General features: G+C 58.5%; 1 protein-coding gene across 4 annotated transcripts in view; it reads right to left on the bottom strand.

The window, feature by feature from the left end:
- Nucleotides 1-8391: 8391 nt before the first annotated feature.
- Atp11a (ATPase phospholipid transporting 11A) overlaps nt 8392-18069 on the bottom strand; it is a 74277-nt gene continuing 64599 nt past the window's right edge. For 2 of the 4 annotated variants that reach the window (XM_090341868.1, XM_090341865.1), the window contains 5 exons: nt 17621-17756; nt 12893-12958; nt 12334-12437; nt 11885-12050; nt 8392-8643 (listed from right to left, as the gene is read on the bottom strand). In XM_090341868.1, the coding sequence (XP_090197994.1) occupies nt 8464-8643; nt 11885-12050; nt 12334-12437; nt 12893-12958; nt 17621-17756 (652 nt within the window). In that variant the 3' untranslated portion in view covers nt 8392-8463. Of the gene's footprint in view, nt 8644-9141; nt 9246-10755; nt 10841-11884; nt 12051-12333; nt 12438-12892; nt 12959-17620; nt 17757-18069 lie in introns of all 4 variants that reach the window. The other 2 variants (XM_090341866.1, XM_090341867.1) reach the window with 2 other exon arrangements.

Raw genomic sequence — 18069 nt, forward strand, 5'->3', positions numbered from 1 at the left:
CGGGGTGTAGAGGGACGCAGGAAGTAGCGCCGTGGCTTCAGTGGACACAGGGGCATGGGGGAACGCAGGGTGTAGAGGGACACGGGAAGTGGTGCCGTGGCTTCAGTGGACACAGGGGCGTGGGGGGACGCAGGGTGTAGAGGGACGGAGGAAGTGGCGCCATGGCTTCAGTGGACTCAGGGGCGTGGGGGGACGCGGGGGTGTAGAGGGATGCGGGAAGTGGCGCTGTGGCTTCAGTGGTAGATCACTAGCCTTAGACACAACAGCTGGGGCAGCACCAGGCCGGGTTCAAGCTCTAGGACCGGCGTATGTGTACACAACCCCCCCCCCCGCCTGGACAGCCTCTGTCCTCTGCCCACCCAGCCACAGATGGACACCGTGGACGCAGACAGCACCTCACACTGGCTGACCCTCCCTGGGGGAGAACACACAGCTTCCAAATACTTCAGAGACCATGAGGGCTGACACACAGCCCTGCCACGGCGGGGTATGCGGGGCTTACACCTCCCGCAGCAGAGAGAGAGAGAGAGGTCAGCCTAGACTCGGGGGAACCTTACACAGGAGTCTGGGCTGTACTTCTGTCTGGTCGGATGGGGCACTGGTTGGATGAAGAGCAAAAGTTTCATTGCCATTGTAACAACACACCAAATTCAAGCCACAAATCTCTGTGTTCTTCAAGAAAGATCCAAGACTGTAAACAGTCCCCATCTGCCTTGCTGTGCTTTGTTTAAAACCCAAAGTCAGTTCTGGGACCCCTCACCTGAGCTGACCTAGTTTTAAAACACTCATTTAAACGGCCAACAAGAAGGCCAGTGAGTCCTGCAAGACCGTCCACAGTGAGAAACGGACTCAGCGGGCCCCAGACGCCACCACGCCCTGGCCACCCAGACCCCGGGCAGCGGGCACTCCAGTCCAGTCCACAGGCCTCCGACTGGAGTGGAGCTCAAGACACCGGACACCTACCAGAGCCTGCAGCCTCTGCTGCATCCCACACAAGGCCGAGGCCATCAGACACGCCGAGCTGATGCTCTGCATCTTCCTTCGGGGGGGCAGCAGGGCCCGGCGGGGGGCAGCGTGACGCTCGGCTCTTCTCGCCCCCTACAAACCTCCAGCAGTCCAACATGGGGCTGCAATGTGGAGCAAAAGGAAAAGAAAGAGCACCAAGACCGGAGGACTCCTTCCTCAGACAAAACCAGAATAACCAGGCAGAGCCTTCGTCATTATGCTGCAATGGCCACGGGACGTTCAGAACTAAATTCCTCTATTGTCAATTCAGAAATGGATACGGGACACTCAGAATTCAACTCCTTCTTCTCCAGACTTCCCTCCCTGTCCTCGTTCTGTTCCGCTAAGCTCTAAACTGGCAGCCGCCTCTCATAAACGCCGAAACAAAGGCTTATGTAAGCAGGACTGTGTTCACTTATGCTGCTAAAGAAGAAAGAGAAGTCTGGAGCTCCTCCTTGGCAGGTAGGCAAGACAGGGAGGCCCCGTGCTCTGGTTTTCCTGTCCTTGGCCTTTCTCAAGGCTCGTGCTCCACCACTGGAGCCACAGCACCACTCCTGGCCTTTTCTGTGTATGGCAACCACGGCATGGAACCCAGGGCTTCCTGCATGCTAGGCAGACACTCTACCACTAGGCCACAATCCTGGGCCTCCATTTTTTTTTAACAGGACTATGGTTTGAACTTCCAGGCTCACGCCGGCCAGGCTGGCGCTCCACCACTTGAGCCACATCCCTGGTCAACTTTGCTTTAGGTATTTTTCGGCTAGATAGGGTGTTGTGTGTTGGTCCAGGCCAGCCTGGGCCTTGACAGCCCCCTAACTTGCCTCCTTCATAGCCAGAATTACAGGTGAATTCAACTCTGCCCAGCTCTTCTGATGTTTATAGACAAAGTTAGACTTGCAGGAGGGAGAAGTCCTTCAGCCTGGCACAGAGATCCTTCTCGGGCCTGCAGGCCCACACAGGGAGAGGAAGGAGGCCGGACAAGGCTGCTGTGTTGTGCAGGTGCCTGATATGCGGAAGAGACCACGTCCAGCCTTGAACCCAGGCAGGGACGGGGCGGGGGACTGCCCTGCAGGACAAGGCCCGCCGCCATCCTCACAGGGGCCCGCAGAAGCTGCTCCCTCCTGCTTTGCTGAAACTGCCCTCCACTGCCCAGGTGGAGCAAGGCCTAGAGGCTGGGGTCCTGGGGTCGGTGAGGCCGCTCTTCCTGTGCCCAGAGGCGAGAGCAGCAGGACCCTCTTGCCCCTGCTCACCCGAGCCTCCCGTGGTGCAGAGGGCGGGAGCCCAGTGTCAGGACCACCTGAGCCAGGCAGGGGCAAAGGCAGCAAGCACCACAGAGGAGGCTGGCACATACCAGACAGAGCTCTGCCCAGCCCACCAGTGTCTCCTGACTGCTGTGCCCCCAGGGCCAGGGAGCCTCACGTCACTCCAGGAGCCTCTATTTGGGTTCTGGTTCTGCTCCTCCTACCTTACAAAATTCAGGGAACACAGGCCTCTTCGGTGAGGGGGCTGGCTCCATCCCAGAGCCACCAGGACGCGGCCTGGACCAGACAGCTGTGCGCACCCTGGGGACGACCCACAGATTGGATTCGCATCCTGACCCGCCGGGTGTCTGGCAGAGGCCCCGGGAAGGGAGCGAGGCCTCTACCAGATCTGGGTGCCTGGCTGCCCCACTGCAGGTCCTCAGCCCGGGGGTCAGCGTGTGGGGAGGAGGGCCAGGCTCTGGCCCAGGCTGGTCAGAAGAAGGGGCCTGGAGGGGACAGCACCTCATCCCGGGCATCCGGCCAGTCCAGGCCTGGCTGCCCGAGGGGCAGGGGCGGTCAGTCAGGGAGGGCATGGCTGGGGCTGGTTCGTCTCTAGCGCCGGGTGGACCCCGAGGCTCTGGACACGGCGCATCCCTAGGTGGAAATGACCTGAGCAGGCGGCGGAGGGCAGCAGGAGCCGCCTGGCCTGGACCCCAGCCGGCCGGCTCGCTGGGGTCCAGCCTGCATTGCCCCTCCGCCTGCTTCGGCATGGCTGGTCCTGGCCCTCCTCCCAGCACCCGCCTGCCCGCAGGCGCAGGTGGGGCGGTGAGGGGTAGGGGGGTGGTGGCGGAGCGGGCACGGGGGGGGGGGCAGGGCGGGAGCAGTTTGGGGTTGTGGCCAGTTCCTCCCCCTGGGTCCCCGCCAACCGCCTGCCCCCTGCCTCAGCCCTGGTCTGGTGTCCTGTCCCAGCCTGGAGGCGCAGATCTGACCCCTGAGTTCAGGATGGCGCAGAGGTGGCTGTGGTGTCCGTCCACTGACCAGGGCCAGCTGGGAAGGAGAGCGGCCTGATGTGGGGAGCAGGACCGGGAGCAGGACTCAGGGGCTCAGGGCCCCCAGGGCTGGGTCACTTCTGCAGGGATGCGAGGGCTGCATTCTCCACAAGGCGTCTTAGAAATCAGTGGGCAGCTCTGCCGTGGCTGCGTGGGTCCTGCACCACCAGCCAGAACCCTGGGGACAGATACTTTTTAGATACTTGGTAAACATGAGAAGAACTGTAATCAATTATAAACAAAATACACTCTTACCTAATTAAAATGTGCTTATTTAATTTCAATTAACTCAAGTTGAGGCTTCTGAAAATTCTAAAGGTATTCAGATCATCTGAAACTCTCAAGGTCATAGTCACCGTCTTAAAACCATTTTCCTTTACCTAAACCCTAAACGAGTGAGTGAGCATTGGGGAATAATTGTTTTGTGTGCCATGATTGGAGCTTGAGCTCAGGGCCTGAACACTGTCCTTGGGCTTTCTCAAGGCTAACACTCTACCACTTGAGCTGCAGCACCACTTCTGGGTTTTCTGTATATTTGGTACCAACGAATCGAACCCGGGTCTTCGTGCATGCTAGGCAAGTACTCCACCAATGGCCACACTCCTGGCCCCCTTAGATTTGTCTTTTTTTCTCAAGGCTAGCACTCTACTACTTGAGCCCCAGCTCCACTTCTGGCTTTATGGTTGTTAATTGGAGATGAGAATCTTGTGGATTTCCCTGCACAAGCTGGCTTTGAACGGTGGTCCTCAGGTCTCAGCCTCCTGAGTAGCGAGGACTGAAGGCATGAGCTACTGGTTCCCACCTGTGTTACCAGTTGTAAGGCATACTACTCGCACAGTGAACAGTATTTCCTCTGAAGTGCATGGACTAAAGCAGAGTTGTTGCTCAGGGCTGCCCTCTGCCAAATGTGACAGAGAACATTCTCCAGCCACGGACACAGAGCCCATGCAGTGCCCACAAACAGAGAGCTCAGGAGGCCTCAGCCATGGACATAGCACCTGTACACACACACACACACACACACACACACACACACACACACACACACACACACACACACACACACAAAGGAGGCCCGAGCTCAGGAGGCCTCAGCCATGGACACAGCACCTGTACACACACACACACACACACACACACACACACACACACACACCAGGAGACCCCAGCCATGGACTTGGTGTCTACACTGCACCCACATGACTGGCACAGGATCCATGCAGCCATCTCTCGCTGGGTATCTGTGGGTATCTGGGGTGGAAATCGCTGTGGTGACCCTAACTCACAGCCCGCAAGACCAGAGTCCCAAGTTCCACACAAAGCCATTCTTGTGCACCATAAGCGAGGTCCCCAGAGTCAGGGGTCCGTCCTGTGCCCTGCCCGGATTCTACGCAGAGTGAGATGGAGGCACAGGGGTGCTGACTGATGGGAGCTGGGTGACAGAACCCATGGCGGGAGAGCCCAGATGGGAGCTGGGTGACGGAACCCGTGGTGGGAGAGCCGAGATGGGAGCTGGGTGACGGAACCCGTGGTGGGGGAGCCGAGATGGGAGCTGGGTGACGGAACTCGTGGTGGGAGAGCCATGGGGCCCTGAGGCGCAGACTAACGCAGTCACATTCAGGAGCCGAAGGGGGCAAGGGCGGGGACACGAGGCCGACTTACAGGAGTCTGAGTGGGCACAGGCCCCCCAGGGCAGGGAAGGGGACAGCACCAGTGCCCAGCGGCAAGCTGGAGAGGCTGCAGGCAGAAGCTGGACAGGAGGGAAGGCCAGACTGGAGCCCGGGGTGTGGGGGTGCGGGGTGGCGTCCCGGGACGCTGAGGGAGCCCCAAGGTCCCCAAGGCCTCCCTGTCCAGCAGGCCTAGACACAGACAGCAGCACCGGGGTTTGGCTGGGTACAGGAAGATCCAGGGGCTGGTAAGAGGGGAGGGAAGGCCGCCCTGCCCAGCACACCTGTCGTGAAATCGGGAGTGTCTGCCTCCCCCCCCCCCCCAGCACGTCTCCACCAGCAGTGCACGCAGGGGTGGCTTCTGTGAGCGAATTTTTAAAGCCGCAGCACATTCTCCTTTATTGTAAGCAGATGCAGGTTTCGTCACCAGACGGTCTACGGCAAAGTCCCCGGTACTAGTGGTATTAGGCCTACAGAAATACAAGTTAAAGAGGTAAGGGACTGAGCTCAGCAGAAGAGCACCTGCCTGGCCAGTGCAATCTCTGAGAGAAAAAAAAGAAGAAAAACAAAAACTAAAAACAGAATACAAAATAAACTACAGAAGTGTTTGATTTGGTTTAATTCACAATAAACTTTTCAAAGCAGATTAATGGATTATCAGTTACACATTACTGTTTGGAGATGATTTATGTTAAATGTATCTACTGTATTTGCTAATTTAAAAATAAATTCCAATATTTATGATAACAGCTAGAGATACCATTCATGTTAAGTACATTTTTGACTATTCCCTTACATCACAGATTGAGCGGACATTTTAATGGTAATACAGACACATTATAATTTTATGTTAGAGACAACACAGGAATATTAAAATTCTCTATACTTTGATAAGATAAAAATAAAGCTATATAAATTGATCTTTAGATTTTTCTGCAAAAGTAGAATCATAATAATACTTCCAACATATCTTCATTAAAGCTTTGTGTACAGACCCAGCTTCAGCGTGACTTCAACTCCTGTTCACCCACCTGTCTAGCTTAGAAGACTGCCTTCGTGGACATGTGCCCTGTGTTTCATTGTAAGTGGGTAATTTGCAAAAGAAAGGCTGCTGATACATTGCATCACCAACAGGTAACATTAAGTTGAAATAAAATAAAAGTGGTTGTGAGTTCAGCACCAGTCAGTGTGAACACAGCGTGCGAGCGACCCTCGGTGACGCGGACGGCCGTGACGGAGCCCGCCCGCTCCAGCCTCTGCCAGGCCTGCCTGGCAGCGGCCCCGAGCTCTGCTCGTGTTCAGGAATGGTGGCTGGGACCCGCAGACAAGGGTGCCCATGGCTAGCTGGGCTGTGGTGGGGAGCCGTGCGCGGCCTTGGGCGGGTGAGGGAGGATGTCGCTGGGAAGTGGCACCTCCTGGAGGCCTGGGCGTCGCGGGGAGGAGCCGGGTGTGCAGGCGGGGCTGTGGGCACCCCTGACTGTCCGTGTGCAGGCTGGCACGCCTGCCTGGCTGTGAGGGGGGCCTCGACCACAGGGGTGGGCTGAGAACTAGGACTGCTGCAAGGGTAAGTCAGGCACACACATGGGCAACACAAACAAAACCTTCAAACGCAGACTCGGCTTCCGAGTGGAAAGGCTGTGCCCTGAGGTGGGCAGTGGCCATTAACCCGGCCACTGGAGGTGGGAAGCTGTCACAAATCCTATCTCAAGTGTCACTGTGCCCCTGTTTAGTGACAGAGGCACACTCCTGGGATACTTTCCCCAGAAGACACCCTGGGGCCCGCAGAGGTTTGGAGCCTCCACGCTGAGAGCCGAGCTCCGGCTGCGAGGGAACCAACCCCACACAGACGCCAACCCTCCAGCAAGCCTCTTCTATTTTTAAGGCTGATGGAAATTAAAACAAACAAACAAACAAAACTGACGGAGGACTGTGGTTTAAAAGAAGTCAGAGGAAATCATTGTGCTCTTGAGGTGCACAGCTGACTTTTGCCCCAGAAACTCTGAGAAACCCACGCGGAGAAAAGCCACATTTCAAATATCATGCTTCAGATACTGAAACAGTCAAAACTCTCTTCAGAATTTAAACATAAAGTGGCCAGACTTTCATAAACGTAATAAATGAAAGCTTTAAAAACACGCTTTAAAAATCAGGAGATACATTAACAAATAAGAAATAGAAACAGCTATGAAAATATTTCAGTGCAAAGGCAATTTTAAGAGTCCTAAAAAAATACCTTACAAATCATTTGTGAACTAAGCAGAGACTCTGCACCCCCACCCCGGGTTACTGAGTTCTTAAAAAGGGCTGTAGAAATGCGCACACCCTGTGCGCTGGGTGGGTGGCCCAGCACGGGCGTGGCCTGCCCACCTGCCCTGCACAGAGGCCGGCGGGCAGGGTGTGTCTGTGGGGGGGTGGAGTATGGGGGGGTGGCCTGCCTCAGGTGCAGAGGCCAGTGACTGGGAGATTGGGGGGGAGGGGAGGAGCTGCCTCTTGAGACCCTCATCTTTGGTTTGGTGCCCTCGCTCCTGCTGCCCTCCCAGCTCCTGCCTCCCCCCCCCCCCCCGGGCCAAGCTCAAGCACAAGAACCATCTGTGGTGACGTCCTCTGCTCCAGCCGAGGCAGCGCCTGACCCCCAGCTCATCCCAGTGGCGGACGTGGCTGGCTGTGGCTGCCCTGAGGCCTTCTGACGCAGGCCTGGAGCATGGACTCGCCGAAGTCTTCTCCCCAGTTAAGAACATTAAGGCGAAATGCATATTCTTCTACAGGTAGAGATCACAGCGTTGGAAGGAACGTTGCAGTCCAGCGGCATGCGAGCACCCGGCCTTCGGAGAAAGCCCTGGGCGGAATCTTCAGGGGGGGCCTGGCGGGCAGGAGCGAGGGCAGGTCTGCCACTTCTCCATCATCCCATTCTCCAGCTGGGCAAACTGAACCTGTCACCCACGGAGGGGTGGACGGCTGCTGCCGCGCGTCGAGGGAGCCGTCCAGTGGGGCAGCCTGTCCCCGGGACAATCCATCTCCAGAGCAGCCAGTGAGGGGGGCAGAAGCCAAGCAGCTGCTCGGACACAGCTGGACGCGGGCGGGCGGTGGCCTGAGCTGCCCGAGGCTATATTGTGGGCTACTTCCCAGACGGGCAGCGCAGTCTCGAGGGGATGCCCAGTGCGGACACGAGTGCAGGCCACGAGTGGCAGGACGTACACTGGACCCACACGACCACAAGTGAGTGGGCAGTTCTTCAGGGGACAGCAGACAGTGACAGTGACAGGAGCCAGCCAGCCTCGCACTGCAGGCACAGACAGGAACTGGCAGAATGCCCCCTTCCCGGTCCAGCAGGATGCAGGCCTGCCAGGCCCGGCCCACTGTTGGGCGGCAGTGCCGGGGGCCAGCCAGCAGCCAGCACTCCAGCCCTTGGGCTGCAGAGGGACGGGGGGACGCTCCTGAGCACCGTTCCTAGGGGCCGGGCCATGCTGCGGGTCTGCAGGCCAGGTCCCCAGCAGCCGAGCCTCACGCCGGGCCTGCAGGGGGCAGGAGCGCAGAGTACCCCTCGCTCCTCCAGAGCACACAGGTCATGTGCCCGGGGTAAGTGCCAGGCGGGGCAACGAGGGGCCCAGGGCTCTGAGAGCCATGGCTTTGCAAAGAGGTGAGAGGGGTGAGTTCTGAGCTGCGGTTCCGGAACTGCACATTCTGCCGAGAGAACAAGACATGGTGGGCCAGGAGCCTCCCCCAGTCAGTCCACCCAGCCACCCCACCCCCGGGGCCTCTACCCGACGCCAGCACCCGGGGACCTCTCAGATGGGCAGAGCACAGGGCCTCCCTTCGTAAACACCAGTGTGTTCAGAGAAGACGGACTGGCCCTGGAACACGCCATGCTGGGCGGCCTGCCTCAGCCTACCGCCGCCCGACCCTGGCGGCCCTGCGATCACAGCCGGCTTCCACAGCCACAGGACACTGTCTGCACTCCCTGCGGTCCCACGAGAGGTGCCAGGCTTCCTACACAAGATGCTCTCAGGTGTGTCACTTACCTGGGCCACAAAGTGTGTGTATGGGTGTGTATGTGTGTGTTGTGTGTCCATCCTGAACCTCTGTGATTAAAAAAGGCACGACACAGCAAAACTCTGGAGGAAGAACGGACAGTCTGGGGGTCACCGCACACTGGCCGTGCGGGGGCAGCGGCCTCGTTACCTAGAGTTGGGCTACGCATGCCTCGGCCGCACTAAGAGCTTCTTCAGCAGGGGCCCATCGCTGTTCGGCGTGGCATCGCCCGGCGCTCTGAGCTGTGCACGCCTCTGCAAGGCGAGGAGAGACACTGAGACCCGGGCTGGGGGTGGGGGGTGGGGGTGCTCTGGTGCCCTGGCTGCTGCACACCTATGGCCCTGACCATCCACACCAATCTGCACCGTTTCCACGCTCTTGTCTTGCTTACAGTGTCGGCGTATGGCTGCCGGCAGACGTGGCTTCCTGGCTAAGGCACCCCAAGCTTCCACCAGGAGCAGAGCGGGCGGTGGGGCTCAAATAGCGGAAGTGGCAGCTAGAGAACCGCTAGCTAAAGCTCCAACCCCAGCACACACTTTCGGAATCTAGAGGCTGCTTCCGGCTTCTGTATATCCTGCCCTACCGATAGGGCATCCTGGCCCAGACCCACCACCTCATGGCAGGCTGCCTCATGGCAGGTCAGGGGCTGGGGCCTGGGCAGCCTCTGAACACAGGTTCCCAGTCCTCAGGGAACCGGAGCAGGGGAGCTTTAGGAGCAGAAGAGGCACAGGCTGGAGTTGCAGAACAGAAGAGGTACAGGTAGGGATGGCACGAGGTAGGTCTGGACTGGGGAGTGTCCAGTGAGGAGGGGCTGGCCGCAGACGGGCTGCAGGAGCCACTGGGGACAGACAGGGAGGCGGGTGCTGGCCCCATGTGCAGTGTGCCCGTGTGGTGACGCGGTGCCTTCAGGCAGGAACAGGCTACAGGCCCCCCCCCCCAAAAAAAAAAACCAGGGGCTTGACGCTGTTTATTCCTCCAAAGTTTTGCAGACTGGCACGGCTGGCATCGGCCTGTGGTGTGTGCCTGGAGCTCGTGCAGCCGGGCTCCCAGCAGGCAGAGCTCGCCACGTTCTTCACTGCATCCACCAGTGGGCTGACGTGACGGAAACTCGTATTAATCTAAAAATGGAATGGCTGGGGGGGTCCTCTGGTGACTCTGACAGGGGAAACATGGGTTTCTGCGTTAGGACGTCCTGCCTCCAGTGCAGAGCAGGGGCAGAGATGCAGACACGCCGGGCGGCTCTGGGAGCCACGCCTGTGCAGACGGGCTAACCTCGGAGTGGCCAGTGCCGCCTCCGGACGCTGCCAGCCCCTGTCCCGGCTGTGGTGTCCACTGAAAACCTTCCAAGACTTGGTGGAAAGGGACTCTGTGTGTGTGTGTTCACAGTGGGTGTGGCTCGGCCCACAGTGCTCTGCGGGTCCTTGAGCAGACTGCTCCCTACTGCTCTTCTTCAGGTCCCCCACAGAAGGAACTCACAGCAGCGTGGGGAGCAGCCTTGCTACAGACCCCAGGTCGGGCAGAGAAGGGCCCACTGAGGCCACCTCGCTCGGGCAGGAGAGACTGTGTAGGCTGGGCCCGGCCTGACTTGTGAGTCCCAGCAAAGCTGGGGGACGCCAGGCGGCTTCTGGACCAGGCGTGGTCCCAGCCGGTGTGAGAGCTGCGCACAGCGTCCCCGCGGGGACACGGCCTGGGCACCCTGGGCCTTGCTCTATGTCCTCCCCGTGACCTGTGGCCCCTAGCAGAGGAAAAGGCAGAAAAGGTCACCTGTTGGTCAGAAACTGAGACCACTGGTGGTCTGGGAAAGCATAAAGACGGTGGGCTGCTCAACCGAACGGCACCGGTGCCTGGCCTGCGGGCCGGGGAGCGATTGAACAAGTAGTGGTTATTTAGGCAAGGCATGGAGAATAAAGAGGGGAAAGAGACAAGAGAGGTGAGTTGGTTACAGGCAAACATTTCCTAGTGCAGTCAAGCCACTGTCCCGAGCAGACAGACCCACCCAGGGCCCCAGCTCCAGGCCGCCGGCTCCCTCCTGGCTTTATGCCTTGTGAGCTGCCGCCTCTCACGGGCTCCAGTCAAGGGGACAGAAAGGTCCTTGCCAGCACCCCAGACCCCCTCAGGACACCCGCGCAGAAGCCTCACACACAGTGGGGCTGTGGCAGGCCCAGGGTAAACTCAGGACAAGTGGCCCATGGCTGCCTGCTCTACGGCATAAAGGCTGGAGACTGGGCAGACAGCACTGGTCTCAACACTGGGGCCCTGCGGTCTGGGAGCACATGCAAGCCCTCCTGGGGCAGGCGGGGGGCGGGGGGTGCCAGCCCCGGGGCAGGGCCGCCTGTTTTCCACCCCTACATGGCATCGCCTGTGAACTGGAGACCTGGCATCTACGTCAGGTGCCGTGGGCCATGGCTGGGTGTGGCTGCTTCTGCCCTTGGGGACTGCTGCAGGCCCTGCCCGCCCCTCCCCGTCCTCCATGGGCACAAAACTCAGCCCTGGGGCTCCACCTCATGGAAGATCAGACCACCTGGGGACTGACCCTGAGAGCCCTGCCACCCTCCCACAGGCAGAGTCCCGGGCAGGCCCTGCCCCATAGCCAGCTACGAGGCTCTCCCCCAGCTCACGGCCGTGGTGGAGGGTGTAAGACAAGCGGCCGCCCCGAGGCCCCACCCTGAAGACAAGAGGATTTCATCTTCAAAAGCATGATTACTCTTTTGAATTTCTGCATTCACCCTGCGTCTCTGATTCTTTTTCTTGTATCAGCTCATGCATCATTAGGTCTGCAGGACGTGAGTGATTGGGCTGTGGACCACCCTCCCACGCCCCTCTCGCTGGCCCTGCGGCTCAGGCGTAGCTGGGTGAGGCGAGCCGGCCACCGGCCACCGGGCCGGCCTCTTACCTGGGTTTTCTCCGTGGCTGTGGGCCACAGCTGCCTGCACAGGACCTTCTTGAGAACATCTGGGAGGAGACCGACGGTGATGAGCAGGACGACGGCCAGCCAGGCAGGCCCGCTGGAGAGCATGTGCAGGAACACGTAGTACATCCTTTGGTAGCTAAGGAAAGGCCTACACCAGGGGCAGGCCGGTCAGAGCTGGCGGAGGGATGGGTCCCCTCAGCAGCTCCTGCAGGGAACTCACTCCCACGCCGCCTTCCCACTGTGAACCCCTCAGGACCTTCCTTGTCCTAACACGGGGCCTGGGAGCAGAGGGGGAGGAAGTCGCCCAGCCAGCCTGGAGGCAGGGGTCTCCAGCCCCGCAGGGCCAGAGGCTGAGGAGGAAAGGTCCTCCAACCCCAGAGTCTGAAAGGCGGCAGGCAGTGCGTCATCACCCGACAGCCGCCGCTTCTCACCAGATGATCCCGCCCCAGAGCAGGGAGAAGACGATGTAGAAGAGCAGCGAGCCCCAGATGACCAAGTGGTTTATCCAGGTCCAGTAGTGCGTGTCCAGTGCCAGCTGGAGGGAGAGGAGAGGCTGTTAACGGGCCCTGTCTGGACATCCAAGCTTGCTGAGAGACATGGGAGAGATGGAAAACCAGAACCCAAATTCAGCACCGCTCTACACAGAACGTCCTAGGGCAATGCAGACCAAGCGTCAGGGCCTGGGCGAGGCCGCGAGCCCGGCGGTGAACGCCACGTGATACACTGCCACCAGAGGCCACGACAGTAGCCACGAGAACTTGGGAGGTCTGCTGGTCCTCACAATGTCTGACTCGACTTTAAACAGGGCTGGAATTTCAGCTCTACTGCTGAAACAAAAAGGTACTTTCTCATTTAAACAAACCAGAAGGCGAGTGCTGTCCCACCGGCTTTCCTCCGCCTCACTTCCGGAGGAGACGCAGCGCTCCCCTCACCTGGGCGGTGCGCCCCGCTCCTGTGGAGGCCAAGGCACCTCGGGGGGCGGCCACTCACCTTCAGCGTGACGGTCAGCACCATCACCGTAAACACCAGCGTCCCGAAGGTCCAGTTCCCAAACATCTGCGGGGAAAGCGGCCGGTGAGCGGGGGCTGACCTGCTCTGTCCTCCCGCACATCCGCCCCAAGAGTCCAGGCTCCAGCTTCCTGTCATGTGCGAGGGGACGGAGCTGGGGCGACCCTCGTCAGCTCAGTGGCACAGCCCACGCAGACTTCCCACGGGCGCTGATGCTGGCTCCAGTGTCTGCACAGGGCAAAGGGCCTCTGCTGGAGCATGGCTCTGGCTCTTGCCTCTAACTCGCAGAGCTAGGGAAGGACTCAGGACAAACTGGGGAACCCCTACTCGGTGTTGTTCTGTAGGGGACACTCGCCCCACTCCCTGCACATGGTGCCTCTGTCTCTCAAGAACAAGTTCCTAAGTGCCGTGACACACAGAAGACACAGGAGACGGCGTCGGGGTGCGCTCTCCGGGAAAGCAGCAAGACAAAGCCTCAGCAGACAGGTGGGACCGAGCCACTGACACCCAGCCAAGCCCACCAGAAAGGGAGATGGCAGGGGTCATGGCGACACGTTTCCCACACACAGAGTGTAAGACTGCAACCCACAACGCTCCCTAAGCAGCTGCTTGAAGCTTGGTCCACACACTGCAGCTCCCAGAGTCCCGAGTACTTCTTCGTAAAAGAAGCTAAGTCCTTCAAAGATGACGAAGATTCAAAAAAAAAAAAGACACGAATGGCTTTCCTATTGTTATCGTAAATGAAAGCCTTACGCGATCACCAGAGCCCACAGCCCAGTAATGGTGACGGACAGTCTGTGGACACCCAGCGCAGGGGAGAGGGGACCTTCCACGCGGGAGAGTGCTAACACGGGCTTCTCAAGGCTCCGGCTGGCCTGCAATGGGGGCTGTGGGAACATGGAGCCCACAAAGCATGTAGGTCTCCATGTGCAGAGCTTCTCAGCCAGATGGCAGCTCTAGGATGCCCAGCCATGTCTGGGGACATTTCTGACTGCCCCACCTGGGACCCCGAGGGCACCAAGGAGAGCACGCTGCCGCATCCAGGGGGCCGAGGCCCACCATGGAGCTAAGTGGTGGCGTGTGCCTGCCATTAAACTAAAGACCGAAGTTTATGCGCCATTTGGGGCAAAAAGCAAGATCCTCCTTCAAAACTAGTGGCTGCACACGAAAGGGCTGGATGTGTGGCTCAGCGGAAGAGCGCCGCTTTGCAAGCTTGAGTTCAAATCCTGGTGCTCTCCCCTCTAAGTTCAACGTTGGGCGGGGACTTTTATAAGGTTGAGAGTGAGTAGTCGTGGGCTTGAGTAAATGGAAACTAGGTGTCCAAACTGTACTGCAGGCTGTCCCCACACGAGACAGTCTCTAAGGAAATGAGACACAGGAACTCTGTGGCCATGGAGCACAGAAGTCTCAGGGAATGGCATCACACGCTATGTGCACACAGGAGTCTTGGGGGCTATGCTTGCCTGAGATGCAGGAAATGGGCTCTCAGCTCCTGCCAAGTCTCATGAGGTGTGGTGAGTGGCAAAGACTTGCGGTGCATTCAGCCACAAGTCCAGGAAACATGTACCACTAGAGCCCACCTCCGGGCAGACAGCAGGGAGGCACAGTCACCTCCAGCACGGAAGCCAGAACACAGCCATCCGCTCGTTCTGTGCCCACAGCCCTCCCTGGGGGGCGTCTCCCAGGACACCCCCTACTCCAAGCTCACTTTGCTTTGGCTATGATTCCATCAGGATCTGAGGAGAGGAGAGGGACTGAGTCCCCTTCTCAGAGTGGTCAGGGACACGAGGGTCCCCACCCTCAAATGAAAAGGTCTGTGAATTCTTTAGGCTTTTCCCACTGTGAAGACATTTTTCTGACAGTCAACTAACTCACACCTCCACGGATGGTGCAGCAGCCACCTTAGCCGGTCATGTACGTCTCTGGGAATCATCTCTCCACCAGCCCTGCCTCCACCACTCTGACTAACCATTCCCTCTGAGAAGCATTTTCATGAGACATTTCTGTCCCAAGAAATCCTAGAACCACAATCCATTTAATTTTTTGGCACAAGTATTTCACAAGCGTTGGGGGCTGGTGGCTCACGCCTGTCATCCTAACTACTCAGGAGGCTGAGATCTGAGGATCACGGTTCAGAGCCAGCCTGGGCACTGAAGTCTGCGAGACTCTTATCTCCAATTAGAAAACTGGAAGTGGGGCTGTGGCTGTCAACTTGGTAGAGTGGTAGCCTTGAGCTGAAGAGCCCAGGGACAGTGCACAGGCCCTGAGTTCAAGTCCCACAACTGACCAAAAAAAAAAAGCATTTCACAAGAGACAGGATCACAGCCGTGAAGCCTTCACACACTGCGGGGACCCGTCAATTGGCTGTGGTCCCCCACCCCTGACTGACAATGCCGACCCACCTGGGTACCATCCAGGCACACCTCTGCTCAGCAGGAAAAGGGCAGCCACTGCCTCTGGGCCTCAGAACGAAATCGCCACGGCATTTAATGTCTTCCAAAGTCACGTTGGTAATTCCCCTGCTCCCTCAATGTCACACGTGATCGCTCTGTCGACACACAACTAGGCCCTTACAAACCAGTAGCTCTCCCCTAGCACTCATAAACAGAGTATGCAAAAAGTAACCGGGGCTGGCAGCAAACGCTGAGCTCACGTCGCCATGCTGAGACTGAGGACCGGGCCAACCTAAGACACTACCGACCGCCGGACAAACCTGCCCGAGACACCGTTCTTAGCTTAGGAGGTTAGGTCAACACTTGCCACCCGAGACACACTCATTTCCCCAGGGAGAGGGGCACCCAGAGGCCTGGGGCGCCGCGGGCATCACGACTCTTGAGTGAGTTAGAACCAGGGACATCCACTGGCCACAGAGTGGCCTTGGCCCTCCCAATTCCTCCAGTGCCCTCCCGGTGACCTGCGAGGGTGGCTCTGGGCCAGGTCTGGTCCCAGCTCCCGGGCCTGCTCAGAGCATCCTGTCCTGTTCCTGACCCTGAGACCCCACAGAGCAATCATGTAAGGAGAGAGATGTCTGTGCTGCATTCCAGGCCTCCACCAGTGCAGGCCAGCATGCACGGGGCACTGCAGTCCACCACTGCAGGGCTTTCACGGCCGCGAATCTGGCCATGCACCTGTGCCTGGGACTTGGACCTCGCCTCATTTCAGGACCTGTCTACGAAGGCTTAAGACAGTCATGGACAGGTGGGGACGTGGCAGGCCACATCCACCCAAGCAGCATCCACCCAGGAGCCTTCAGAAGCTGTGTGGCCTACAGAGGCCTGGCAGATGCAGGTGGCAGAGGGAAGGGGCAACTCTGCCACCCTGTGGAATTCTGCACGCACTGCACCCACGCCGGTGTGAGAAGATGGAGGGGCCCTGCGGGGCCCTCTGCCCACCGTTCTGGAGCTGGGAGTGCCTGCCGCAGGGCCTGGGTCCTGAGCCTACCTCGCCTATCACTTGAGCTCGCAGTCTTGCTTCTCACCTGCTCAGGCAGCGGCCTCTACACGGCAGGGACCGCGCTCAGCACGTGAGAGCAGACGATGCTTACCTACAGCCTGCGCTGGGACAAATCCATAAGAACCACAGGTAGCTCTACCCAATTCTGTGCCTGGTGGCACTCAGAAGCTGAGACAGAGGATCAACGACACAAAAGCACCCATTTTTAGAAGTGAAGTTTTAAAGTCTTAGCACCGATATAGCCAACATGGATTAAATAACAGTGAAAGATAGCAGCGCCTTTGCGTGATGAGAAACAAGGGGAGAGCACACTGTCAGGACATGCATCCAGGTCTGAGGTTTTGCTCCGGTAGCCTAGGGGTGGACACAGGGAGACAAAGGTGGGGAGCAGAGGTGAGGGAGAGACGAGAACTGTCAAGCATTTCTGTTTCCTTTGCCACCCTGAAGTGGTGGCCGAGAGGGATTTCCTCCGATGCCCAGAGCAGAATCTACCTGCACATCAGCTTGGTAAGAACTGCCTGGCCTGATGCCGCGTGGCTACCCTGGCCAGCAAAGACAGTCACCAAAGCAAGGTCCCGAACAGGCCACCTGCCTCCCCATTCACAACGGCAAATGGAGGCACTGAACACAGCCTCCACTGCAGCATCAAAGCACTGACACAGACCCAGGACAGGACCCTCCCCACCCCCACTGAGGGAGGCGGTCAGGAGCGGCTCTGACCAGAGGAGGCAGGAGCGGGTAACAGCCTCTCTACCCACAAAACACACAGAAGGAGTCACGTTGGAAAATATTTTCGAGAAATATTTTATTTGTAATGCACTGCAAAAGACACAAAGAGGACAAACCCAGATTGTCTTACCATGTGTGTGTTGGTGGTCACTATCTGAGGTGGAAGTGAGGCAAGTGGCAAAAAGAAAAAAGCGAGATACAAATAAAACAAACCCCAGAAAGTACGCAAGCAACCAGCCCTGAGCATTCACTAGAAGCTATGGATCTCCTCGTGGCCGAGGAGGCGCGCAGGCGCAGTCCCGAGGGCCAGGCCTGAACGGAACCGTCCCTGGCTAGGGAGGGAGGGTGAAGTTTCCCAAGAGCCTGGCAGAGCCCGGGCTCATCCCGGAGCTGCAGCAGCTGCTGCTGCAACACCTCCTGCCGACACGGGCCACCCCACCCCAGCTGAGCTGTGTTCCCACAAAACGACGGTGAGGGTAGGGCTTACATCTACACAGACAAGGCAACGGGAGCAAGCGCAGTACTGACCTGTCCGTTGCTGGTCACGGGAGTGTTTTCAAACATGAAATAAGCACCAAAGAAAAACACCAGCGCGTCAAACACGCCCAGGAACGTCCAGTAAACGAACACTCGCCAGCGGAGCAGTGCGTTCTTGGCGATGTCCCTGTGTGGGGAGGGATGGGAACCCTGGTGACCAGGCAGGCCACCGCCGCCTCTGTGGCAACCGTCCCTGCATGGCAGCATGCGGGCCTGGTGCCAAAATGTCCATGTCCTCTGGCCCCAAAAGGTAGGTAGGCACTGCTGAGACGAGCCTCGAGGCACGCTCTCCACTGACACCACCGTGATGTCGTTACCAGACGCGCACAGCCTGTCTCCTGAGAGAACTGGGCCTGCCACACACCCCACCCTGTCTTAGGCTGTGGCAACACCTTGGCTGTGTCTCAAGCAGTGGACAGCTTCTAGTTCCTTAAATGTCA

The sequence above is a fragment of the Megascapheus bottae genome, chromosome 11 (assembly GCF_031878675.1).
Source record: "Megascapheus bottae isolate mThoBot1 chromosome 11, mThoBot2.hap1, whole genome shotgun sequence".
Lineage (NCBI taxonomy): Eukaryota > Metazoa > Chordata > Mammalia > Rodentia > Geomyidae > Megascapheus > Megascapheus bottae.